This window comes from Eretmochelys imbricata, chromosome 25, assembly GCF_965152235.1.
Source record: "Eretmochelys imbricata isolate rEreImb1 chromosome 25, rEreImb1.hap1, whole genome shotgun sequence".
Classification (NCBI taxonomy): domain Eukaryota; kingdom Metazoa; phylum Chordata; order Testudines; family Cheloniidae; genus Eretmochelys; species Eretmochelys imbricata.
Genome location: NC_135596.1, coordinates 13,477,401 through 13,504,114, shown reverse-complemented (window position 1 = coordinate 13,504,114; position 26,714 = coordinate 13,477,401). Strand labels below are relative to the sequence as shown.

Sequence of the window (26,714 nt, the reverse complement as noted above, 5' to 3'; positions counted from 1 at the left end):
GCAGTAAAGACATTGGCACAGCCATCAACAGAACACAGATGTCAGGGGAATAGGGGTGGGCGATTACCTGGTTCTTTCCCAGCGCCCGACGGTAAAGGTTCCAAAGCTCCATTAAACAAAAAAGAAAAGGCGGAGAGAATAATGGAACAAATACTTGCTTTTCTCCAGGTGTTTCATGTGTGTCTCAATCAAAACTGTCCCAACCCTCCTGGCCAACAGTTACATCAACGCAAAAGTTCCTCATTGGTTTGTTAAGCTCGAGAAAACAAAAACGCTGCAGCTTCTGTCTCTTCATGAACGAGAGTTTTGTCCTCACGGAGGTGCAGTAATGAGAGTGCCTGGGGCTTTGTTCGTTTTTTAATACACTATCACCACAGTTGAGGTGTTCTTTACATTTGCAATAGCGGCTTAAGCTGGCATTTTTTCAAGCGATTTGTTGTTGATCATTGGTGCTACCATGGGGCTGGGAACGTAGTTGAAGGGAGTCACCCGGGCGGATCTACTGGGGGAGCTGTGCCTGCTGGAGGGGAAGCTCCCAACAGAACCAGTTGGCCCTTCATGGCTGAAGGAGATGGGCACGGTGCCCTTGATCGAAGTCAGGCACTCTGTCTCGCTCTTGGGCATCTCCCGGGTCTCCAGCGTTGGAGAGGTGCTGGAGTTGGTCTTGGTGGTGGGGTAGTCCTCAGTCTGCACCACAGCATCACTGGTTTTCCTCTGGATGGGGATCTGGGCATTGGGGGTCTCCTCCTCCAGGGTGCTGACCAGAGGCAGGGCTGAGGAAGGCAGGGTGCTTTTGAGGATGTGTGGGATGTCTTCGTCTCGGATCCTTCTCCAAGTACCCTTCATCATCGCCATCTGCTGCTTGTCCTGCTGCCCCGGATTCCCCACTGCAGGATTCGGGGTCAGCTTGGAGGCCTCTTGGCTCTTCCTTCTCCTGGCTGATGACTCGGAGCAAGAGGACAGGACGGAGGAGGGGCTGCTGGTCCTCTTGATGATGCTGATGTTGGGGGAGGAGGAATACCTCTTGAATGGCTCAGGCGAGGGGGTGTTGGTCTTCACAGGCAGCCGGGAAGGGCTCTCAGAGCTGGTCCTCCGAGGAGGCCTCTCACTGGGAGAAGTTTTGTTGTTGGCCGGGGTCCTTGAGATGACTGGCCTCTGGCTGGTCACCACCGGCTTGGCCACCTTGAGCTCTTCGCACCTGGAGGAGCACAGGAACACAGCTGGGAGGCCTGGCCTGCTCCTCTTGGGGGAAGCGCTCTGAGACAGCGAGGACACGGATTCGCAGGAGGAGAGCTCGGAGCGGTGCCTCATGATGAGACTGGAGGATTCCTTGATGAAGGTGAGCTGCCTCAGGAAGCCGGACCGGTCCGACTCACTGCCGCTGGACCTGGCCGAGGACATCCGCACCAGATTGAGCCGGGCGGTCGGCAGGATGCCCTTCCCATTGCCTTTCAGCTTAGGGCTGCCCACGTGCTCCTCCAGCACCGGCATGGAGCTCCTGGCCGGCAGCATCTTCTTGTTCGGCTTCTGCATGAAGGGGATGCGGACGGGGGATTTCTGGGTCTTGTGCTGCTTGGTGGCTGGGGGTTTCTGGGGGGGCGCTTTGGGGGTGGAGCCTGTTGGGGAGCTCCTGCCCACTTTCACCCCCTGAGATGGCAGCTGCTTGTTGAGCTGGGAGGGCGACGTTAACTTCTTCTGGGTGGGCTGGGAGGGGGTGGAGGTCCTGGAGGAGCCCGAGGAGGGGGGCTTGGTGATCCTGGCAGGAGGGGTGGCGCTCCTCTTGGGCAAGGTGAGGTCGGCCATCTCCGAGGCCTTCCCCAGCCTGTGAAGACTCCGTGACCTCTGCTGGCTCAGGGTGAGGTTTTGGATGGTGGCTTCGGGCTTAGTTGTGGCTGTTTTCTGTGGGGTGGACCTGGGGCTTGGGGAGTCCTTCACCGCGCTGGGCATGTAGATCACTGTCCTGCCTCGGAAGACCACTGGCAAGTTTGACACTGGCTTCTGCTGGCTTACGTTTTTCCCGGCCCTGGCGTTTCTGCCCCCAACGTCCATCACTTTCTTGCTCTCCTGAAAGGCCATCACATGGTCTCTCTTCTCCACCTCGCGGCCTACCCCACTCCTAGCCCGCTTCTTATCCTTCCTGTCCAGGGACAGCTGCAGGGTGGGGCCGACAGACAGCCCTGACACGAAGGAGAGGATGGAGTCAGACTCCGAGGAAGGCTCCCTGGAGAGGGAAGCTGCGGCTTGATGCAGCCACGTGACGATGGAGTTGGCGCCTTCCTGGATGGCCTTCCACTCGACGCTGTCCAGGTCCGAGCCTTTGTCCGACACCATCTCATCCGCTGGATTGTGCCTTGGCTCCGGCTTCCTCTCCTTGCCCGTGGTGCTCTTGGGGTTGGCACCTTTCAGCTTCTGCTTGTGCTCGGCGTTCCTGCGCCGAGCAGGGTGCCGCCTCCTCCTGGGCAAGGCAGAGCCGATGCACTTCTGCAGCAGGTCGTCGTCCGAGGTGAAGCTCAGGGAGCTGGGGGAGCTGTCCCTCTCTTTGGCTAAGGCCCTGGAGGCCGCGCTTTCTTGCATCCGGCCAAGGGTCAGCTGCCTGTTGGCCTTGTACAGAGTTGTCCGCTCCTCGTGGTCACAGAGGTCAATGTCGCTCAGGGAGCTCATGGAGGAGCTGAGGGAATAGCAGGGCGGCGTCTCGTCCACGATGAGATTGTTGTGGAGTTTGGCAGCCATCTTGGTTTTGGCCTGTAGCAGCTGCCTGGAGCTTTTCTCCGGCTCCTTCTTAGGGGCGGTGCTGCTCCAGCGTTCCTTCTTCTGAGCCCGGGCAGGGCTGGCCTTCCTCTTAGGCGAGTCTCTCCGCACCTCCAGCAGGTCGTCGGAGTCATTCTCATAGAAGCAGTAGACGGCCTCCTCGGTCGGCGTGGTGTGGCACAGGGACTGAAAGGCCATGCCCCCGGGGGCACTGTCCTCACAGGGAGCACCCTTCCTCGGGGGCACGCCTTCCGGGTGGGCCCCTGCCCTGCCAAAGTCCAGCTCCAGGTTGGGTCCATTCTTCAGGGGAGGTAGCCCTCTCTTCACCTCAGCCGCTTGGCCCCTGCCTGTCTGGACAGGGCTGCCATGTCTCGACCCACTCTTCTGCTGGTAGGCTGCACTCATCTTGGTGGGCGTTGAGGAGTTGGAAGCTGCTTTCCTGCCTGGCGCAGGACTCAAGCTCCCTTGCTCATGGGGTGCTTCCAAATTGCGCCCCACCGGGGACCCCGACACTTCCTTCCTCTCCAGCATCTTCCCAGGGCCGCGCTTGTGGTCAGCCTCCTCCTTCAGGGGGTACTGGAGGGTCTCGTCACTCAGGGAAGCGGCGCTGGAGAAGTTGATGGGGGTGCCTTCTGCGGAGTCGGTGAAGGAGTCGTCATCCTTGAAGAGGTCCCGGGCGGCAGGTCGCAGGTGTTTGGGGACGGCCCGGTGCGAATGAGTGGGCACCAGCATGTAGACCGGCATGTGAAGAGCCTTTTTGGTCTGAGGATTCAAGACCTGGCTGGGCAGGCCAGAGACAAGGGAGGTCTTGACCTTCCTGAAGCGGGAAGGCATGGCCGAGTTGATGCATTCCTTCAGGATCTCAATATCATCGTCTGAATTGAGCTCTGGACGCTCCAGCCTCCTCTTGCCCTCCCCGAATCTCTCTTCCCGCCTGTCCTCCTGCTTCTCATGTGCCACAAAATTCAGGCTGTTCCTCTCGGGGAAAGGCGGCATAAGCTTTAGCTCCACGTCCTTCTGGATGTAGTGCTCGTGAAGGGGCAGGGCACTCAGGCTGGAGGCGCAGGAGAAGTTCTCGTTGGGTTTCTCCACAGTGAAGTAGATCATGGAATCCAGATCTTGGGGCAGCTGGAAACGCTCCTTGAAATCCGTAATCTCCATGAACTTCTTGACGTTGTTTTCCCACTGGATGTTGAACTGGCTGGTCTCCTTCTCCGGCTGGGATCCCAGTTCAAACAGGGGCGTCTTGCTGCGGCTTGGGGGCATGGTCTGACCGGGGCTGTCCGGCAGCTCGCTCGGGCTGATGGTGCCACTGATCATCTCACTACAGGGGTCGCTCTGGATGGAGCTGGCAATGGATGGGCTTTCAAAGCTGCCCAGGGAGCTGACCGAGCTACACCGACTCATCACCAGAGGGGTCTCCTGAATGTAGTTCTCGGAGGAGCTGGACGGGGTCAGGTCCTCGTGCCGGGACGGGGAGGATTCCCTCAGGAAGATCTTGTCGCGCTTCTGGAAGGGGATGGCGATGGGTTGGGAGATCCCTCCTGGAGTGGCTGGGCCCAGATCCGCCGCCTTCACCTTCTCCTGTCTCCTATCGCAGGCCTCAGCCTGCTCCACGTCACCTTCAGTCTCGGCGCTCTCCTCCACCTCGATGATCTCCAGGGAGGAGTCGCTGTCCACCTCATTCTCGCTGTGGCTCTGCCCATCCAGCACATTGTCAGCAGAGGAGAGGGAAGAGAGGGAGCTGCACCGGGAGAAACAAATGGGGGTGTCCTCCACCGCGTACTTCTGGACTGACTCCTGCTCCACTGGGGCTGGCGTGTGGGCAGCCAGCTTCTCTGGGATCCTGCTCAAGTTCTCGGCCGTCTGGAGAAGCCCCGTGGGGAGCCAGGCTTGCTTCCGGCCTGGGAGAGTTGGGTGGTAACTAGCACCCGAGAGCCCCACAGCGCCAGGGGCCGGGCTGCTCTTGGCCAGATTCTCCAGCAGGGGGACATGCTGGTAAGAAGGGGAGAGTTTGATGGTGTGGACCTGAGGGTCAGGAGAAAGCTCATTGCCTGGCTCCTTCTTCCACTCAGGCTCCTTCTCAGGGGCGTTGGGGCTGGGGAACGTCACTGCTTTCTTGACTCTGTCGTGCATGTCTCTCGGCTCCAGTTTCTCCGGCTCGCCGGATTCTTTGGCCTTGACCCCCGGCTGCTCCATCCTCTCAGGCCTGTGGGCAAGGATGTTCTTCAGATCCAGCCTGCTGGGCCGCTTCTGGTACCTCTGCAGCTCCTCCTTGTAATCTAGGAAGGAGGCCCTGGTGCAGGGCTTCATGTGCTCCTTGGTGCAGTAGCCATCACTAGTGCTGCCGCTGTTCAGGCTGTCGTTGGACAAGCTGGTGTAAGCCTTCTTCAGCCTCAGGAGGGTGTGGGCCCGGCTCAGGTTCTCCCGCTTCACGAAGCTGCTGGCATCCGAGAGGCGGCACGGGGAGCAGGACTGGGCCCGGGCCTCGTGGACCTCATCGGAGCCGTACTGCCAGTCAAGGCAGTGGTCCTCCGAGCTCAGGCTGAAGCTGTCGTCCGAGGAGGTGTGGAGGGTGGCGATGTCCTCCACCAGCTTGTCAATCTTGGCCACCGTGGTGGAGATCTTGTTGGCCAGCTTCTCGGCTGCCAGCGACACCTCATCCTCGGGCGCCGGCAGCTTCTTGGGCTCGGCCGGCTTGCTGCTCTCGTCCTTCTCAGGCTCCGGGCCCCTCCTCTGGGTGATGGCCCTGGGCAAGGCCTGGCCCTGGAGGAAGGAGGAGTTGAGGAACATGGAGAGGATGGAGGCGTTCCCGGTCTCCGCCCCCGCCGAGACGTTGGGCACCTCATCGTCGTCGAAGCAGCCGGAGTCGGAAGTGTAGTCCTTCGCCAGGCTGTCCATGTGCCTCGGGGGCTTCTTGAGGCTCTGGCTCTTCAGACTCTGCTTCTCCATGGTGTCGAAGGCCTCCGCCAGGTGCTTGGCATCCAGCTCGGCCTCCAGCGCCTTCTGCTTCCTCACGTAGAGCGAGGGCATGCAGGAGCCTGGGGAGATGACGGTGGCGTCCTTGTACTTGAGGGGTCGGTTGGTGAGCAGGTTCCGGAGCGCAGCGGCGCTGCCCATGGCGATCATCTTGTGCTTGGAGTGGATGAGGTTGCGCAGCATGCTTACCGCCCCCAGATCCCACAGCAGCTCCTGGTCTCTGGGGCTCCGGGCGGAGAGGTTCCAGAGGGTCCCGCAGGCGTTGCTGACGATGGTGAGGCTGTGGGATTTGAGGTGCTGCAGCAGGGTCTGCAGGCAGTTGTGGTCCCGGAGCACTTGCCTGCAAGACATGGATGGACCCTGCATTGGAATCACCCCGCTTCAACCATCAGAGAGTTAACAAACAACAACACTTGGCCCTTCTCGGCTGCCCCCCGTCAGAGGATCTCAAAGCGCCTCAAAATCCTCCAATTGATCCATCCCCACAGCAGCCCGATTCTATAGGGAGGGCAGCTGAGGCATAAAGAGGGGAAATGACTTGCCCGAGGTCACATAATGAGTCACCAGCAGAGCAACCCAGAAGTCCTGACTCCTAGCTCCCCCCACAACCCACTGGACCCCGTTCCCCTCCCAGAGCTGGGAATAGAACCCAGGAGTCCTGACTCCCAGCTTCCCCCTTGCCCAAACCCACTGGACCCCACTCCCCGCTCAGAGCTGAGAACAGAACCCAGGAGTCCTGACTCCCAGTCACTTCCCCACTTTGTGCCTCTGTTTCCCCATCGTAAAATGGGCACAATGAGCTTTGCAAAGTGCTTCGGGATCTTCTGGCGAAAGACCTGATGAAGAGCGCACAGTATTTACAAAACCCGAATAATCAATGTAACGCTCCCGGGACGGTAAGGTTCCCTGAGGCACCGTGAGTCTGTTCTATGGGGGAGGCACGCACCCTGAAGGGGGTACTCTGAGCTACCGTGAATAATATTGGCATCTCATCAGGGACAGCCAACAGTGACAGCACATCTTGCTGCCCTTATACTCAGGGGCCAGAATGGATCCAAGGCAGCTGGGAATGACCCACAGCCCCTCCAGATCCCGCCCACCGATCAGAACAGCACTTTGGGGTTGGGGGAACTTGGGAGCAGCGAGAGGATCGGATAGGGTGACCAGATGTCCCGATTTTATAGGGACAGTCTTGATTTTTGGGTCTTTTTCTTGTATAGGCTCCTATTATCCCCCACCCCCTGTACGATTTTTCACACTTGCTGTCTGGTCACCCTAGGATCAGAGCCAGGGGTGGCAGCTGCCCTCAGGGCGAGGCTGACCTGTAATCCTCCCGGGTGGCGATCAGGCTGGACACGTTTCTCAGGATGCCTCCTCCGCTCTCGATGATGGCCAGCGAGTTGCTCTGGCACTTGTAGGTGAGGGTGCTCACCAGGAAGCCCAGGGCGCCCTGCACCAAGCAGATGGCGACTTTGTTCTCGGTGCTGTGAGCGGACAGGTTCCAGAGGGCGCTGAGGACACTCTTCAGGGTGGATTCCTAGCCAGGATAAAATCACCATCAGCGTCCCTCTAGTGCAGGGCCTCTTTAACTGCACCGGCAGCATATCTGTGAGTGCATCTGCTTTGTACACACACCCTGCCGCCGTTTGCACACTCACCGTAAGCATGCTCACTCCGTGCATGCCATGGCCACGTTTGCAGATCCAGCTCACTGTACACATGCCATCTCCTACGTACACGCTTATAGCGAGCGTGCAAGCCATCACCTGTTCTGTGCGTGCAAGGGCAGCGTTTGCACATGCAGCTCATTGTGAGCACGTAAACTGCCCCCCGTTTTGTGTGTGCACACGCAGCCCAGAGAGCAGGGCTCACGCCTCTTACCTTGGTGGCCCGCAGGGCGCACTGCATCAGGCCGGTCACGCTGCCCACCTCGCGCAAGATCTTCTTGCTGTTGATGTCGGCCCTCCAGGAGAGGTTCCGCAGGATGCTGGAGACCACCTGGGGGGAAGAGATGAGGATGTTCACACACAGGGCGGGACATGGCCAGCGTCCCGTGATCAGCCCACCTGCTCCAGGCAGAGCTGTCAATACAGGACTGGAGCAGTTTGGTCACAGCCCAGCAGAGGGCAGCGTCATGACCCTCTTTCACCCCATCCACCCTGCCACCCCCAAAGTCTCCCAGCCCCCCGTCCTGTTCCAGCACCAGCTCCTCGCTTGGCTGCCCTCAGCAGAGGGGATTTAAGGGCAGCTCCTGGGCCCCTTCGGATGATCCCAGGGCCTGCCGTGGAGCAGCCAGGCGGGATGAGCAGCAAGGACTCAGCCAGCCTGCTCCAGCAGGAACAGGAGCCAGCGAATCCTGCACCCAACAGCACACGCTGGTCCTGGTGAAAGGCACCAAGTCAGGGACCGGGCCGGGCTTTGCCCTGCAATACCAGGCAGCCTCACCATGCATCGCTGGGTGCCAAGCATGGGGTATCCAGAGTTATCTCCCCTAGCCAGGCACCCCACTGTGTGTGAGTGCCCCCAAGGCACGTGGGGGCCTGGAATAACCCAGGCCCTGTGCAGCAGTCAGTAGCCAGCCCAGGTGTATGCCATGGCTCAGTGCACATGGGCACGACCCCTCAGGCGTCTGCAACAGCCCTGCGGGAGCCAGTGTCCGCCTACCTGGTGCAGCTCCTCGCTCTCGGAGGCCAGCTGGGCCACAATGGCCTGCATGCAGCCCCGGCGGGAGGACAGAGTCGCCTGCCAAGGGGAAGAGATGTGGGGGGGTCAGATCCTGCACACTCTCACCCTCCAGTGCAGCCCACGGGGGCCCCAGAGCCCCTGCCAGCGCTGGAAGGGACCACAGCTGGGTCACCCAACTCCCTGCAGCTTAGAGCCAGCTGAGATCACTGCTCCCAGGCCCCTTCCGAAACCCCACCCCATCTGATCCCCTTCCCTGACTTCTCCCTCTACTCTCCAGGCCCCTTCATCAGTCGCATCCGTACCAGGACCCCTGCTCTGGCTGCATTCCCCTAACCCCCCTGTCCCGCCCTCACCCCCAGGTCTCTGCTTCCCAGTCCCTGCCCCTGGGTCCTCACTCCCCTCCCTCTGCTCCCCTGAGCCTTTATATCCCCTCCCCCCACACCCCAACCCTGGGGTCCCTGCCCCATCTTCCCCTGACCTCCCTCCCTCCTCCCATCACCTTCCCAAGTCCCCCAGCTCCTGGGCCTCCATTCCCCCCACCCCCCGCACCTTGTTCACCACGTCCCCGAAGGTGAGGTTGGTCAGCGCCATGCCCGCGTATCTCCTCAGCACCAGGTTGAGGGGGTCGCTGGTCATTTTGTGCATCTCATAATCCACCTGCAGCAGCTCAGCCACGGCCTGGAGACCACCTGGGGGACAATCCGGGTGTGGGTGGGGGGGTTACAGAGATGGACGGGCCCAGCCAGGCACTGCGGGGGGACAACGCCCCCCCCCCCCCCCCCGCCCCACGCTCCTCTTTGTGCCAGTACCTCATGCCTGGACTCCGCTAGTTTGTCAGCAAGGGGGTGGAGCTGGGGGGTCCCACTGAAAAGGAGCCAGGGTGCTGTATTCCCAGCCCCCTCCCATGTGTTCCCCTCAGGCACCCACCCCACTGCCAGGCCGTGCCATGCAGGAGGGGCTTGCTCTGCCCATGGCATGGGGCACAGCAGCCCCCAGGGACCCTAACCCATTGAGTAGTGTCCTCTGCACTCCCCGTCCACCTGGGGATGGGGGAGCAGAGCCCAGATCCCTCTTGCAAGCTTTCCCCCCTCCCGGGGCCGCGCGGGGCTTACCCAGCTCGTTCATGGCCCGCCTGTACTCCTCGTCGAAGGAGAGCTTCATGATGGCACAGGTGGCCTGGCAGATCTGGGGCTCGATGGGCACTGGCACTGCAAGGAGAGCGGAGGTGAGCAACGGGCCACGCAAGATCCCAGCCCAGCCATGGATCAGAGATGCCCGGATCCATTAGCCGTCGGGATCCCCAAATCCCAGCCAGGCAGGAGGGGACGGGGCTGTTTTCCCATCAGAGAGGATCTGTTTTGCTAACTGGACCAACAGACTCCGTATGGCCAGTCCGCCCGGGGATCAGAACCAGGGGAGAGACACCTGTGCTTAACCAGGCCCTGCGCGTGCTCCCGGCACCCCTCCACCATGCGTGTGCACCTCACACACCTGTGTGTAGCCACGCCTGCACACACGCCTTCACTCACAATCACACACGTGCACTGACCCCCGCACGCACACACCTGTAGGTGCACACACTCAGCTGCACACCGACACCCCCGATGCACACCACGTGCAGACACACACATGCACCCCAACACACACCATGCACGCACACACACACACTCAGCTGCACACTGTGCACACACCCACCCCCGCACACTGAGCTGCACAGCAACACACACCATGTGTACACACACTCAGCTGCACACCAACACACACAGACACCCAACACACACCATGTGCACACACACCCCCCGACGCACACCGACACACACACCCTGACACACACCGTGCACACATCCACCCACACACTCAGCTGCACAGCGACACACACCATGTGTACACACACTCAGCTGCACACCAACACACACAGACACCCAACACACACCATGTGCACACACACCCCCCGACGCACACCGACACACACACCCTGACACACACCGTGCACACATCCACCCACACACTCAGCTGCACAGCGACACACACCATGTGTACACACACTCAGCTGCACACCAACACACACAGACACCCAACACACACCATGTGCACACACACCCCGACGCACACACACCGTGCACACATCCACCCACACACTCAGCTGCACACCGACACACACACCCAACACACACTGTGTGCACACACACACACACCCTGACGCACACCGTGCACACACACACACATTCACACCGTGTTCATACACACACCCCCCAACACACCTGTGCACACACACCCTGACACACCCCAAGTGCCCACACCGACACACACGCCCCAACACACACCATGTGCACGCACACACTCAGTTGCACACCGACACACACCTACACCCCGAGACACACCGCGCGTGCACACACACAGACACACACTCAGCGGCACACCGACACACACCTACACCCCGAGACACACCGCACGTGCACACACAGACACACACTCAGCGGCACACCAGCAGGCAGTCACACATGCACCCATCTGTGCGTGCACAGACATGCTTGCAACCCGCCCCCTCCCCACCCCCGCATACACATGCTCTCTCCAGGCAGAAGCATCAAGGTCAGGTGACCCTGCTCCCTGTGTCCCCCCCGTCACTCCGCTGGGAGCAGCAGGCCCTGGCGCCCCGGCTGGAGACAGCGTCACCCTTCCCTACCGGCGCTGCCCTCGGCGCCCTGGCCCCCGTCTTTGCTCTGCATCTGCAGCCAGTCCCAGCAGGTCTCCGAGTAGGAGCGGATCTGCTCCAGCACATGCAGAGCCCGCATCTCCTTCTTGGCCTGGCCCTCGTCGGGCTGCGAGAAGACGATGTTGTGCAGGGCGGCGTTGGCCCGCATGCGGGAGTCCTTGCCGCTGCCGGGGCTCTGGGGGCCTCCCGGCGCCCTGTCCGCGTCGTGCAGGATCTGGATGAGGAGTGGGAGGCAGCCGGACTTGCGCATGGCCAGGCAGCTCTCCTGCGAGCTGGACATGGCCAGCAGGGTGCGGGACATGTCGTCCTTGTCCCGGGTGGCCAGCATGGACAGGAGCCAGAAGACCACTTCCACCTGCAGAGCACAAGCACTCAGTGGGTTACACTGCACCCCACCCTGGCCAGCCCCCCCCCGGCACAAATCCTGCTGCACCGTTCCCTCAAGTGCAGAGGTCCCCAAACTGTGGGGTGTGCCCCCCTAGGCGGGCATGGAGGAATGTTCAGGGGGCGAGGAGGGAGCACCACCCAGCTCCGCTCCTGGCCCTGCCCCCGCCCCCAGCCCCCTTACTCAGCTCCAGGGAGGGGGTGTGCGGACAGTGGTAAGGGTGGGGCACAAGGTAAAAAGTTTGGGGACCACTGGGGTCCATTCAATGGTGGGCAAAGTGAAACAGACAAGAGACAGTTCAATTTTACTCAGCAGCTGCCAGCCACCTCTGGTCGCCTGGGGACAAGCCTAGGGCAGGGGTTAATCCTTTAGGTGTGAGGAACTGGGGCACAGAGAGGGGAGGCTACCTGACTCGCCCCAGATCACACAACGAATGTCCTCTAACCTTCTCAGCACCTTGGGCCTGATTCTCCTCTAACTCACCTCGGTGGAAATCACGCTTGACCCCACTGAAGTCGGTGGGTTTACACTGGTGTACAAGTAACGCAGGAACAGAATCAGGCTCCCTGCTTGCTTGGGGATCTAAATCTCAAGCCCTTTCCTAGTGCAATTAAACCAAGAAGCAACATGAGACCCCCTCCCCCCCCCGAACGGTGCTGGGGGAAATGTCGAATCAAATACTGGGGTCAGAATGCATGATCTGAATAGACGTGTGTAGGAACTGGGTAGCATCCCTTTAAATAGGTCGCATGCCTGCTGCTGGCACTCACTGTCTTCTGTGTTCCTGAAGCCACCAGAACCCTGTCAGAGCAGTGAGCTGTGAATGCAGCTAAGTCTGGCAAGTTGTACCTAGTCAGCGCCTGTGGTTATCTGGACCCCGTTGCGCCTGTGGGGTTCCTTCATTTCACATTTCTTGTGTAAATAGCCAAAGATGCAACAATAGACCAAGGGCAGGAGGGGAAACTGAGGCACGGAGCGGGGCAGTGACTCGTCCATGGTCACCCAGCAGGTAAGCAGCAGAGCTGGCAACAGAAGCTCCGGGCCCAATGCCCTATCTGCTACACAACACTGACTGGCGCCATTCGGACCCGGGGAAGAACTCGATTTGCTCATCTCCAGCGAGCGTCTGTGTTTCCTCCGTCAAATGCCCAAGGGATGGGGATTCTCGTTACCTTATTGTTGCTGAGGTGGCTCCCTCCCTCCTCGGGATGTGTCGGGATGTCCAGGCTCCCATCCCCTTCCATGCCAGTCAGCTTCCCACACAGCTACAAGAACAGAGCAGGGGGACGTCTAAGAACTTGTGACCTGTACAGAGCACACCCCTGCAGCTGCAGTGTTGAGCTGGCTGGCTCTGACTAGCCCCTGCAGGGTGGTGTGATTTTATCCTCCTCTCCCGGTCTGCTTGTCCCTGTCTCTCTGTCTGTCTCCTGCATCAGGCACACACAGAGCCCAAATCAGGGGCGAGTCTTGGTGCAATTTGCCCTCTCAGAGTGTAAATTACACCCCAGTTAACTCTACTCAGTGGGCCAGACGCAGAGGGAGCGTAAGGTGGATGACAACCAGAGCTAACTACAGGAGTCTCTGCAGCTGGAACTGAAGACCCAGTGTCTGTAGCTGGGGCAGTGACAGACTCACATCCCCTGTGGATCGGACATGGAGGGGGACCCGGGACACACCGATCAGTGGGTTCCACACCTTAAAGGTCAGCATAGGGCGTGACAGGGACTTGTACGCTGGAGGCATGTGTCACACCAGTTTTCACACCCTTAGATACACATGAGACCCAGTTCTGCTCCGTGTGAGGCTGGCAGCAAAACCCATTTCTTCTGAGGAGGCCAATCTACCCGCCTCAATAATACCGCCCCATCAGCGGCTCATTCCAGGCAAGCAGACTCTCTGGGAATTGCTACCAGACGCTGGCTCTGTCCAGACCTGCTCTCAGCTCCAAGGGTGCTCCAGAAAGACACCCAGCAAAGTTCCAGTCGCCTTCCAGGGGGCAGAGGGGCCACAGATAGGCCCCAAAGCAGCAGAGGCTGGGATGGGAGGAGGCGTACATGGGACCCCCTCAGCGTCACATAACTGGGCTCAGCAATGGAGAGACGTTTGGGAGCAGGCTGTGCTCACTGAGACCTCGATTCAGCAAAACACTTAAGCACTCACTTAAAATCCCTTTGGCTTTCATGGGACTTGGTGCTTTCTGAACTGGGGCCTGCAGCCCCTGTTCTAGCCCTGGGGCAGCACTCAGCAAGGGCAGAAGTCCCGTTGACTTCAATGGGAGCAGGATTGCGCCCCTCCAGCTCAGTCCCGGGGTGGAACAGAGACTTCCAGCCTCCAGAGCCGGTGCTAAAAGGAGGGATACTGAACTGAAGGTGTCAGTGAACGGGGTGCCGGGTTGCAGGGATGCCAGGTGACTGTGTTAATATGCCACATGGATTTTCCTATGAGGCCAATGCAAGCTCCAGCATCTTCGCCGCACAGTGTTTTGCTAGGCCTTGCAATTAGGGTGGCCAGTTTTGGTTGGACATATTCCTGGAGGTTTCATCACATGACCTCTTAAATGAAAGATTACTCTTTAATGCCTGGAGACTCCAGGGCAGTCCTGGAGGGCCGGCAACCCTCTTTGCATAGTGGAGGAAATGGCCTCTGACTACATGTAGAAGGGCCAGTTCATCTTTCTACCACCATCCTGAGTGACACATCTCCCACTCCGTCCTTGGTCCCCAATCAGCCCATATTAAATTATTTTAAACCCTCTCTCTCAAAGTACTTAGACAGCCCCAATCCCATAGTATCTGAGCACCTCAAAGCCACCCTGTGAGACAGGGCAGCAATACTATCTCCATTGCACAGATGGGAAACTGAGGCAGAAAGATGCTAAGTGTCTTGCCCAAGGTCACACACACAGTCTGTAGCAGAGGCAGGAATTAAACCCAGCTTTCCTGAGTCGTAGGGCAAACAGCCTAAGCACGGGACTATCCTTCCTCACTACCGACCGGCCTTATTGCAGATATATGTAATAAAATATGTATTGCCCAGGGATTCAAGGCCTCAGGACTGAGCGCTTTGGCTTATTTCTCTTTCCAGGACAAATCCCCTTTTTAGCCAACAGTACGATAATTGTCTTACTGACTCTAAACCTCTCCATCTTCCCAGGGCTTAGTTCCAAGCCCTGCTGCGCTTCGGCTTTGCATGGGGTTAAGGGAAAAATTCACAGCCAGTTCTGCTATCGATTTCTTGGGGCAGAGAAAGGCTCGGGGCAAAATAATTTGTCTCTGTACTTATTTAATCTCCATCCCAGAAGGCAGAAGAGAGCTCACCAGTGCCTGTTGGGAGCCCAGAGTAGGAATCCCATGACCTCTGGCTTTTTAAACCCAGTTCAGATGTTAATGAAACCCTAGGGCGGAATTCTGATCCCCCTGAAGTCAATGGCAAAACTCCTATTCATTTTAATAGGGCCCGGATTTCATATATGGCCTCTGGGTTTAAACCCTGGGCACTTAACCCTTAGAAAAATGCTACAGTATTATGCAGTAATTACCCAAAACACTACAGCTTCCTGCCGTATTACTGAAGGATTTAGGATTCAGGAGTCTCACTGTAGAATACCTCAGTATTTTTAATAACATTGTAGGGTTCTTATCTTGTAGTATTTTTGTTTAAAAATACTATTTTTATTATAAACCTGTGTGGGGTGTTAAATAATACTGCAGTATCTTTGAAACAATATGGTAGTATTATTTCCTATCACGACAGTATTTTTCTTTATAACCCTCTAGTATTTTTAATACAAAAGCCAAAGCTTTTATTGTACAGCGGCAGGTATTTTTTCTTTACCAATGATAGAGTATTTTTCTTATTACGTAATATAGTTAATAAAACCATGGCATTTCCCCTTATAATGCTGAAGTATTTTTAAAGGGCTGTACTATTTAATAATACTGTAGTATTTTGTTTAAATGCTGCAGTATTTTTCTTATCATTTAGTATTTTTCTTATTGTTTAATATTTCTAATAAAACCTGAAATGTTTTCCCCCTTTTAATAGGATAGTATTTTTGATAATACTGTAGTATTTTTTAAAATGCTGCAGGTATTTTTCTTGTCGTTTAGTATTTTTCATAAAACCTGAAATGTTTTCCCCCTTTTAATAGGATAGTGTTTTTGATAATACTGTAGTATTTTTTTAAATGCTGCGGGTATTTTTCTTATCGTTTAGTATTTTTCATAAAACCTGAAATGTTTTCCCCCTTTTAATAGGATAGTGTTTTTGATAATACTGTAGTATTTTTTTAAATGCTGCAAGTATTTTTCTTGAACAATTTTGAAGTATTTTTCTTATCATTTAGTATTTTTCATAAAAACTGAAATGTTTTCCCCTTTTTAACAGGATAGTATTTTTGATAATACTGTACATTTAAAAATGTATGTAGTTAATTTTATTCCTACAATCACGGTATTTTCCTTATCATGCTGTCGCATTTTTAATTCAGTATTGTTTAGTATCTTTGGGAGAATAATGCTGCCGCATTTCAGTTCTGCTGCAGGATTTTAGAAACAACACTGCAGCATTTTAATCTTACAGCAGCTTTTAAAATACGGTGTTAGCACCGTTACTACTTCCATAATAGTGAACCATTATGATTTGAACATTAATGTGGGTTTTAAATAATACTCTTGTACTTTCGTATGACTGGAGTGTTCAGAGACAGGGTTTTTTCACAGAATGCCGTGGTAGTTTTGTGCAGTTCGGGCAGGATATTCGCAGTCAGTGGCCTTTGCTGAGGACTGCGTTAGATCCGTGGGGTCAGTGACACACATCCAGCCTGGGGAGCAGTGGGACTAATGCCGGGGCCTGGGACGCATCTGCCCCGCCCCCACCCGCTCCTGACTCCCAGCATGGGGGCAGGCTCAGCCACTCGGAGCAGATGACCCTGCGACAGCTCTGCAGAATCCAGCATCTCCCCTCATGGCCTACTTCTCGTCGCCATGGCAACTGCCCATTTCATGGTGCCCGAGACACACAAAGGCCTCCCGCTCAGTGGGGCGGGGAGGCCTCGGCAACCCGCCTACCTCTAGCGCCATTCTCACCCCCATGCCAAGCAGCCTCCTCCAGCATTCCCACCCTGAGAGAGAGAGCGACCTGGGCCTGGGGTGTGTGTGCAAGGGGAGGTCTCCCCCGCCTTGGTGCAATGAGGGGGGTGTGCAGGCGGAGAACGGGACAATTGTGGGGCGGGGGAGTGCATGCCTGTGTTTGCAAGCACACGCCCCCATTGGGTGCACGTGCAATGGGTCAGTGGAGGGGAGTTTGTGGGTGACTACAAATGGCAGATGCAAGTGTGCGAGCCCACACGTAAGTGTGCACATGAGTCTGGAGCGCAGGGGTGAAGGTGCAGGTGTGCACGCCTGTGGGTGATGCTGTGCATGCCGGCGAATGAGCGACACTCGCGGTGTAGACGGCTGGGTGTGACACCGTGGGGGGGTGCACAGTGGCGTTGCACACACAGGACAGGGACTCTGCAGCTGTCTGTGGAACAGGCGGCCCTAACTGCACCATCCCCCCCGACCTTGCGAGGTTAGCACCATGCCCCCCTCCCGCGGGGGCTGCAGCCCGAGGCCCAGCGGACTCCTGCCCCGTTACCTGCGGCTCCGACATCTGCACCTGGTCCTGAGCCTCCATCAGCTCCTTGTCGATCTGCTCCAGGCGGGACGCTCGGATCTGCGGGGATTTAACCACAGAATCAGCAAGCACCAGCCCCCCCGACCCAATGCCTCTCAGCCGTGTCCCGTGAGGGGACGGGATCAGGCAGCACGGGGCCTAAAAGAGAGGCAGGCTCGGCCACTAGGTGGGAAAGGGGGACAAAGGGAAGGGCGGGCAGCCTTTTCCCAGATGAGCTACTCCCCCTCTCCCCCCATGGTAGAACATGATCCTGATTCCTACCCACCCCCTATTGTCCGGCTGTGTGGGTAGGGAGGTTGCACTAACTACCCATATTTCTGGGGTGATGGGGGACAGCCTGATCTCCCCCAATGCCTCCCATTGCCCATATTTTTGGGAGGGTTGTTGCTTCCTGATCCACTACTCTCCCCCTGCCCCCCAAGACACACACTGCCCAGCTTTGGGGGGAGGGCTTTGCAGTCTGATCCCTCCCATTACTTGGTTTTGCAAAGGGGGGGGCTGCATTACTGGGGGAAGAGGGGGAGGCTGAAGGGAAATAACCCGCAGGAAGGGAGCAGCTCCCCTGCCCTGACCTGAGCCCTCTGCACCATCTCGTCGGTCGTCCCGAAGCGCTCCTCCATGAGCGAGCGGATGTGCTGGGCCTCGAACTCTAGCTGCTGTCGGATCAGATCCATCTGCATAGAGAACTGGGAGCCAGGAGGAAAGGCAGGGCGTGAGGGGCGGGATCCCAGCAGCCCGCCTGGCCCCGCTCCCCCCCAGCACAGGATATTCTCTACGGGAGGCGCATCCCACAGGGCAAAGCGCATCCTTCGGGACAGGGGATTCGCTCAGGTCTTGGGCTGAGTCCTCAACACCCCTTGAGCCCCTGGGACCTCCCAGCACCCAGGTACGCCTGGCAGAGGAGGGATCCCGGTCGGCTCAGGTCTCGGGCTGGTCCCTGGGACCAGGAACTCACCGTCTCCACGTGCGGTAGCTCGTCCAGGCGCGTGGAGAGGCTCTGCAGCTGTGTGTAGTACCAGAGCTTCTCCTTCTCCTCCTTCTCAATCTCGCTCAGCAGGAAACACCTGGAGAAGGGGACGGGGTAGAGGGCGGGCAGTCATGGACGCCCCACTCCATGGACCCCACCCCCAGTGCTGACACCAACCCAACCCCAGGCCCAGCCAAAACCCTCGTGAGGAGGGGGAAGAGCGACAGGAGAGGGATAAATCCTCTAGGAGCCTCTTCACCAGGCTCTCCCCACACTGAGCCAAACTCAAGGGCTGGCTAAGGGCCCTGGGAGCGTCCCAGGCCGGGGCACACAGCAAGGTGATGGGCAGAACGCTGGGTAATGGGAGCAGCAAAGGGGTCCCTTAGCCACCTGGTGAGCTAGGGCTCAGACACTGTGGGGATGGGGGCAAGATGGAGAGAGACAGACAGACAGACACAGGGGTGCGCAGGGGGACAGACAGACAGGTGGGTGCACAGGGGGAAAGGCAGACAGACAGACAGAGGGATGTGTAGGGGGACAGACAGATGGATGTGTAAGAGGCCAGGCAGGCAGACAGGTGTGCCAGGGGAGAGGCAGACAGACGGAGGTATATGGGTATACGGAGACAGACAGAGGGATGTGTATGGGGACAGACAGACAGATGGGCGCACAGGGGGAGAGGCAGGCAGGCAGACAGACAGAGGGATGTGTAGGGGGACAGACAGATGAGTGTGTAAGAGGCCAGGCAGGCAGACAGGTGTGCAGGGGAAGAGGCAGGCAGACAGAGGTATATGGGCATACGGAGACAGGCAGGCGGGTGTGTAAGTTTACCTCTCTCTGTCCAGCTCCTCCAGCAGCCTGATGGTGGCCCGACTCAGCTCCCCCATGCTGTCCTTCTTCTGGGGAGCAGCTGAGTGCAGGGGGCTGCCCTCGGGGCAGGCGAGCTCAGGCACCAGGGCGGGAGGCTGGAACTTCAGGTTGTAGAGGCTGGTGATGTCCATCTGCAGAGCTGGGGAGGCAGCAAGAACCTCGTGTGGACGGTGGTCAGAGGAACAGCGGGACTGAGCCTTGCCAGAGGCCCCCAGGTCTTGACCCGGCCCTGGATCGCTGCTCCCCAAGAGGACGGTTGTAGCATTGCAAGGCACCCTCAAAACAACCTCTGCCAGCATCCAGCAGCCGGCCAGGCCAGCCTCAGGAGAGGGTGGTGAACCCAGGCTACGCTGTCCCAGCCAGCAGCCACTTCAAGCTGCATCCTCAGCTCCATCAGAAGCCCCAGGGCCTGGTGACAGCTCACACAGTCTCTGCCCCTCCTTTCCCCCTGGGGTGAATCCCACACACCGGGTCATAGGTGGGGCAGTGAATCAAGCCTCTGGTTGTTACATGGTTCCATACCCAGCTTATCGCACAGTCTGGTCCCGGCCACACCAGCAAACTCAGCATGGTGGGAGTGGGGAGCGCTAGCTTATTATAATATGCTGCCCCGATACGCCACATGCATTTCCCAGCAAAGTGAAGGCTGCTCATGGATCAGATGGAAGTGGGCAGAGTTAAGGGGAGTTAAGTGGGTCAGCACCTCCTCATGCTCTGCTCACGCTGGGAGGGGAACCGCACAGCTGTGTCTGAACAGGATTCTGGCTGGCTCTGCCAGGGACTCCCTTGGCACCGGGGATGGGGGAGGAACAGGGCTGGATTAAAGGGCAGCTGAGGTGCCAGGCTTGGGGGGTGCCGGACTCGGGGGGTGCTGTTTTTGTTGTTAGGATCTGTAAATCTGTAATTATTCATGCTATCAGACAAATTTATCGTCTTATAAGACAGGGATGAATCATGCATGTAAATCGTGCATCAAAGTTGCGAAATGGGCTTCAAATGCAATAAGAAAGAAGGTATTCAAATGGGGTCCGCCGAAGGCGGGGTTCGCCATTTGGTCTAGGGCCAGTCCTGGGGGCAGTTCCTCAGATAGTGCAAAGCAGGGTAGCTCCATTGAAGCAAATGAAACTGCTCATGTGTTTCAAGCACACAGGTAGGTGTTTGCAGGATCAGGGCCGATAGGTGCATCGAAGGAGTCAATGGATCATTGGCCCTAGATTCCTATTATTAAATGAGCAGTCTAGGGTTAGAAATCCTTTCTCCCTCCCACCCTTTCAGCATGCGACTTCCATGTGTGTAAAGTTAAATAGAGCCTGATGCATAGTAAGGATCACGACCTTCTCCAAGGTCACACAGGGAGTCAGTGGAAGAGCTGGGAAAAGAACCCAGATCTCCCGAGTCCCAACCCAGCAGCCCATCCGCTAGACCCTACTCCCCTCCCACTGCTAGCAACAGAATCCAGGACTGATAACCCCCAGGACCCTGCTCTAACCACTAAGCCCAACTCCCCCATCTGAGCTGGGACTAGAACCCCGGAGTCCTGGCCCCAGTCCTCCCCGCCATGCAGAACACTGGCCTTTTTGTTTCTTGGATCAAGGACAATTTACTTTCCATGTTGCCCCCAGCCCCCAGGTTCTGGGCTTCTTGCTGCATCACCCCACCGGCCACCATAAGCTCTGCAGGACTCCCCTTGTGCAGAAAAGAACCCCACCTGCCCTCACCTCACTGGACGGGTCACTTCTTTGGGCTCACTCACCTTTCAGCTGGTCCAGGACCTCCGTCTGCCCGGAGGACACCATGACCCGGGCCTCTTGCTCCAGTTTGCCCTGAAGGTGCTTCAGGACTTCCTAACAAACAGAGGAACACAGTGTGAATGAGTCAAGCCAGCCAGGCCCCTGCAGAGAAGCCAAGATGCAGATGGGCCACAGAGACGGGGCTCCCCTCTCACTCCCAAGGGGGATCCCCGCAGGGCAGGCTGGCTGCGCTCCTGGGGGGATTGTCAACAGCAGGGATCAAACCCCCGCCTGCACTAGCCATGGCCGGCACAGGCCCACCGGCTGCTACGCCTGGCCTAGGCACCAGCAGTGAGGAACACACCACCACAAGCGTGTGGGTTACACGTACGGGCCCAGGGGATGGGCCAAGAACATCCATTTCCAGGGCTCCTAGCTCAGCCCCTTTCACCAGCTCTTCCCAGCTGCAGGGGAACGAGAGGCAAAGTCAACATCTCAGCTGGTATCACTCCAGCCAGGCCAGCGGAGGGGGGGGACACAACGGGGGGGATCGCGAATGCACTCAGCTCCTACTGCTCTCCCTATGTTCTGACTGAAGCACAAGCTGCCGGGGGGGGGGGGGAGTGGGAGACCATTAAATACATGCCCCAATGAGCTCTAGTACTGAGAGGACCTGATTAACCCTTTTGGGGGGAGGGGGGAGAAGGGAAAAAGAGTAGTAGCTCCAGGTGGGGAAACTGAGGCATGGAAAGGACAAATTCACTGCCTAGCCAGGGTGTAAATCCGAGCAGAACGTGACCAAAAGCAGAGCAGAGGGTCAGAACACTGGACCTCCCAGCTTCCTGCCTTGCGCTCCGCCCACTAGGCCTCCCTCCCTCTCCAGGAAACCCAGATGAAAACTCGCCACCCCACCCTGCTGCAGGGCGTTGGGTGATTTGCTCAGCAAGGGCCGGGAGAGAGGGCTGGGCCCTGGGGCCGGCAGCGCCTTCACCTTCATGTCCGAGGTCTCATTCTCTAGCTTGGAGAGGTGGCTGGAGTTGTCCTCCAGCTCCCTGCGCAGATGGGTGTTCTCCTTCTTCAAGGCCTCCACCTGCCGCACCAGCTGGTCATAGGATGCTATGGAGCCCGACATCTTCAGCTCCTCCAGCGCCTGGGGAAAGAGAGAGACGTGGGTGCGCCGTCCCCGGCAGGGACCCCCTGCGCCCTGGAGTGCCCTGTTAGCAGGTGTGTTCTAGCAGTATCCAGCTTGATCCCCGTTCAGCGGAAGCACCGGAGGCTTGTGCACGGGGGGTGGGGGGTTTGCAGGTCCTGATTCAGTGCTGGCTAACGGGAGAAATCCATTGCAGATGGGCAGGGATCCTAGGTAAGGGGGGGGCCAGAGAAGTACCATAGCAAGAAATGGGGGCCCCAGGGTGCTGTCCGGAGAGCCAGTCCCTAACCCGGTCTAAGACAGACCAAGGCAGGGTTATTAGTGCTACCTGTCAATTGGGGATCTCAGGCCCAAAGAGAGTCAGCGACTTGTCCGAGGTCACCCAGGGAGTCGGCCGCAGGGCTGAGAACTGGCCCCAGACCTGCAGCCCAGGCCGGTGTGCTCAGTGCCACAGGCGGAGGGGAACAGGGGTGGGGGGTGATTTGCCCAGGGTCACCCTGCCAGCCAGGAGCAGAGCTGGAAACGGCAGCACCCGACCCACTGAGCCACGCTGCCCTTAGGACCTGCGCAGTGAGCTCACGTTACCCTGCATCCTTCTAGGGACCATCTCTTCTCTCACTCCTATCTCACCAGCCGACCTTCTCCCCATCTGCTGCAGCTCTCTGCCCATCTCCCCCACCAGTATCTCTGTCCATGCGCCCGCAGCCTGCCCGCCCGTCCACTTTGTTCTCCGCAGCATTTGCTGGACGAAGCTCCTGGGCAAGGATCCTGCCGGGGGGTGAGGGAGCTGCCGGGGGTCAGAGAGCAGCAGGCCCCAGCCAAGGGGATCCTCAGATCAGGTCATGGCTCCTTTGGGTCTCTCCTGCCTTTCCCCCTGGAAGGACGCGCTCGGCTCCTGGGATTCCCCTTGGCCTCGGACAGTGCACCTGCTGCAGTGACCAGCACCCACTCCCCGCACCCCACACCCACCCGCTCAACCAGAAACACCCGCCCTGGCTGGAGGCTCCAACGGGGGACACTCGGTGTGGTTGGGTGGGAGCAGGGCGGCTGGATCCCAAGGGCTTCCCTTTGATGGGATGAAAACTTTCCAGCACCTCCTAGTGGCTGACTGAAAAACAGCACAGGCCCCAGAGGGGCTCCTAGAATCTCCTGGCCGCATATAGATGATCAAATCCAAGAGTTTGCAGCTGCAAGGAGGGTTAAGGGGTACGGGACTTGGACACTGCAGCTGGAAAGGGCCGGTTGGGTGTAAACCCACACACCCAATTCGATTCTATTTCCTCAGGGTGCTTCACACCTCTGATCCCGCAGCGCGGCTCCCTTTGAAGTCAGGGAGAGCTCTGCATGGGGAGGTGCTTGTAGGACTCGGCCCTCCAGGCGGTGCTCACGTTGGGATTGAGGGTCAGTAGCATTGTGGGGGATGAGGGGGCAAAGCCCAGGGCTGAGATAGTAGAGAGGCTGTGGGTCAGGTTGGACTGAGGGACATTGACAGAGCTGTGGAGAGCCCAGGGCTGGGATAGCAGAGGGCTGTGGGTCAGGACTGAGGGGTGCCAGCAGTGGTTGGGGAGGGGAGCCCAGGGCTGGGATAGAGGGGGCTGTGGGTCAGGACTGAGGGGTGCCAGCAGTGGTTGGGGAGGGGAGCCCAGGGCCGGGATAGCAGGGGGCTGGCAGACAGGCCGCAGGGGCGAGGACAGAGGGGTATGGAAACAGCTCTCACAGCAGCTGGCTTCGCAGGCCTAGCCTGTGCTGTTATTCCCATGCGCCCTCTCTGCTCTGCAGGGCCCCTCTCGCTCTTCCCTCCCCGTCTCCCGGCACGGGATGTGGCAGCTCAGAGCTCGGCAGCAGAGGCCCCCGTCCCACATCACCAACCTGCCGCTGCCCTGGCAGACATTCCCGGGCCTGTCGGGGCTGGTGGGGCAGCCGGCGTGGCTCTCACCCCAGATAAAGGAGCTCCCAAAACCGCGCCAGCGTGGGGGAGCTAATCCCACCCTGGATTACAACATTAGCGCCATAAAGAAGCATTTGCAAGGCAGCATTAGCCCAGCCAGTTTCCCTTATTAGGGAGGGGATTTGCTATTAGCTGAGCTGAGCACACTCAAAAAGCTAATGCAAGGAGACGCAGGTTTGCAGGAGTCAGCTGGCCCTGCAATGTGCCAGGCAATCGTCCTGTTCCCAGGCAGTGCTGCGCTGGCAAAGCCTGGCACGTGGCACCCAAGGGGGAGGAGCTGGCAGCGTGACCCCAAGCTGGGAAACCGGGGAGGGGCACCAGTGCCAATCACTTGCTGTATGATGCATTAGCCAGGCGCTCGCACTGGCTTCGTGATGCCCAAAGCAGGGGCTGGGCATCTCCTGGCATCGCCTCTTTGGGGGGTGGTTTGCACAGCACCGCAGGGCTGCTCCGTGAGGGTAAAGGGGCCTTTAGACATGGCAGCGGCACCAGCCCAACCCCGCAGCCAACACAGTTGCCATCTGGCAGGGGAAGGCTCAGGAAAAACCCTGGAGTACCCAGGAGTAACAGTCCAACCCTGCAGCGGGTTCAGCCTGTAGCCTTGGGGCCATTTCTGAACCACACCCTGGTGTTTATTTCCTCTCCCCCACACCCCAGTTGCTACACACAGCAAAAAGACACCCCCAGATCGCCCCGCCCAGATTGGGGGCGGGGGAGGGATAGCTCAGTGGTTTGAGCATTGGCCTGCTAAACCCAGGGTTGTGAGTTCAATCCTTGAGGGGGCCATTTAGGGATCTGGGGTAAAACTTGGGGATTGGTCCTGGTCCTGCTTTGAGCAGGGGGTTGGACTAGATGAACTCCTGAGGTCCCTTCCAACCCTGATTTTCTGTGAGATGCCCCGACCAGGTTCACAAAGAACAGCCGACCCCAGCCAGAGAGAGAACGGCACACCCAGGGGAACTCAAAGGGTTAAATCCGAGCTGGCAATTCATCAGCCAGGCCCAGCCACCTGCCCTCCAAGTGACAGGCCCTTACAACCCCTGGCCCTGCTGACTCCTAAGCGTCCCCCATCCCCCTCCTTCCTTCACCCTTGATCACCCTGCACAAGCCCCCCAGAGGTGCTATCTCTCCTCCACTAGCCTTCCCCTTTGTCCGTCTGTCTTCTCCTGGGTCTCTGTCCCTCTCATTCCTTTCTCTTTCTTTTTCTTTGGAAGGGAACAACAAAGGATCCTTTTCCCCCAGCCCATCTTGCTGAGCCCCCTCTGTCTCACCAGAGACCCCCCTCACTGCAGGCCGTACTGGAGCAGACCAATGGTCCGGCTGACCCAGTCTCCAGTCTTCCGACAGCGGCCGGGGCCAGGTGCTTCGGAGGGAATGACCAGAATAGGGCAATTATCCCCCCGTCATCCAGTCCCAGCTTCCTGCAGTCCCCTGCACCCTCCCTCCTCTGCTCACCCCATATCCCACCCCCCAGCTTCCCCCCCTCCCCTCTAACCTCCAGCTCTCAGGGCTGCCCCCACCTCCTTCTCCTGGCCCGCTGGCTCCGTGTTCCAGGCCAGGGCGTCCTGGACGGCCCCTCTTTCCACTCGTTACCCCGAGGGCCTGCCTGGCAGGCTGGGGGGCGTCCGATGTCCTGGTGAACGCTGCATGTTCGGCCCCATCCCAGGTGCCGCATCGACATTCGTTCACCGGGGGTGGCTTCCGTGTTCAGCTAATTTCCTAGCAGCCCCCCCCCGCCCGCCCCGGCATCGCCACAATCTGACCGGAGTCGGCGGCTGGGCTTTGTTTACCACGTGCGAGCGCTGTGCGTGCTCATTCCTTCACACGCTGCCCGGGGGCTAGGAAAGCAGCCCCCCTCCCTCCCCAACTGGAGCATGGGTTAAAATTCTCTCACAGGATACTTTTTGCTGCTGCCTTTGAGGGTGCAACCCCCTCCCTCTGCCTGGGGTTCGGCACCGCACGGGGTGCCCCGGGGGAAGGCTGGAGCCCTCAGCGGGGAGGAGTTGCAGGTGAGCTACCCCCACTTCAGTCCAATGGGCCTCAATCCTAACCCCAGGGGGCCCCGACAGGGCCCAAGGGGAAGTTTGGGTTCCTGCTGCCCCATTCAGCCCTTTGGCGCTCTGCTGAGGGGGCCACCAAAGGGGACCCTTAGGGCCAGGTTTTCAAAAGAGCTCAGCAGTTAGCAGCTCCCACTGAGAACAATGGGGTACCCCTCTCCCCCACTGAGAACAATAGGGAATCTCTCCCCTCCCCCACCAAGAACAATGGGGCATCCCTCCCTCCCCTCCTGAGACCAATGCGGTATCCCCCCTCCCCCACTGAGAACAATAGGGCATTCCCTTCCCTCACTGAGAATAAGGGCATCCCTCCCTCCCACACTGAGAACAATGGGCCATCTCTCCCCTCCCGCACTGAGAACAATGGGCATCCCCCTCCCGCACTGAGGGAAATCTGGCCCTTATTGATAATGGCACTACTGGGTCTTTGTGACGTATCCGTTGGAAACTCAACCGAGATCAGGACTCATTCACCCCGGTGCCACCAATGAGCCCCCAGATGGTTCTCGCACAGCCTAGATTGGAACCAGAATCACAGATGTGAGCAGCCGGGAGCTGCTCTGGTACCCCCGAACTGAACGGAACAAAAATGGAACCCTAAAATACAACACACACACACATCGACACACACACTCACTCTCTCTTCGATCGGGGACCGACTACGGCAAGGTGTTGCTGTCCAATGTGCCAGTCAAACCAAGAGCTGAGCGAATGTTTCTTTCAGTCATAATTTATTATGATTAATTATTTATCCTGTGGTAGCAGCCAGGAGCCCCAGTCACGGCTCGGACTGTGCTGCGCTA

General features: G+C 58.2%; 1 protein-coding gene across 1 annotated transcript; it reads right to left on the bottom strand.

Moving 5' to 3' along the window:
• Positions 1–408: 408 nt before the first annotated feature.
• Positions 409–21,888, bottom strand: APC2 (APC regulator of Wnt signaling pathway 2). The gene is made up of 15 exons (XM_077842013.1): positions 21,748–21,888; positions 20,780–20,870; positions 18,988–19,165; positions 18,145–18,253; positions 17,762–17,875; positions 17,151–17,228; positions 12,686–12,778; positions 11,099–11,483; positions 9,525–9,620; positions 8,962–9,101; positions 8,392–8,469; positions 7,609–7,725; positions 7,050–7,264; positions 3,254–6,067; positions 409–3,208 (listed from the first exon to the last, which is right to left on the bottom strand). Exons 1-15 carry the CDS (start codon positions 21,886–21,888, stop codon positions 409–411), a joined length of 7,449 nt encoding a protein of 2,482 aa, XP_077698139.1.
• Positions 21,889–26,714: the final 4,826 nt, after the last annotated feature.

Coding starts and splice junctions, on each gene's coding strand:
- APC2 (XM_077842013.1), bottom strand. CDS start 21,888: ATGTCGGGCTCCATAGCATCCTATGACCAGCTGGTGCGGCAGGTGGAG. Junction 18,254..18,987: donor GAGGAGCTGGACAGAGAGAG/GTAAACTTACAC, acceptor CCCCTTCTCCAG/GTGTTTCCTGCTGAGCGAGA. Junction 7,265..7,608: donor GCGCCCTGCGGGCCACCAAG/GTAAGAGGCGTG, acceptor TATCCTGGCTAG/GAATCCACCCTGAAGAGTGT.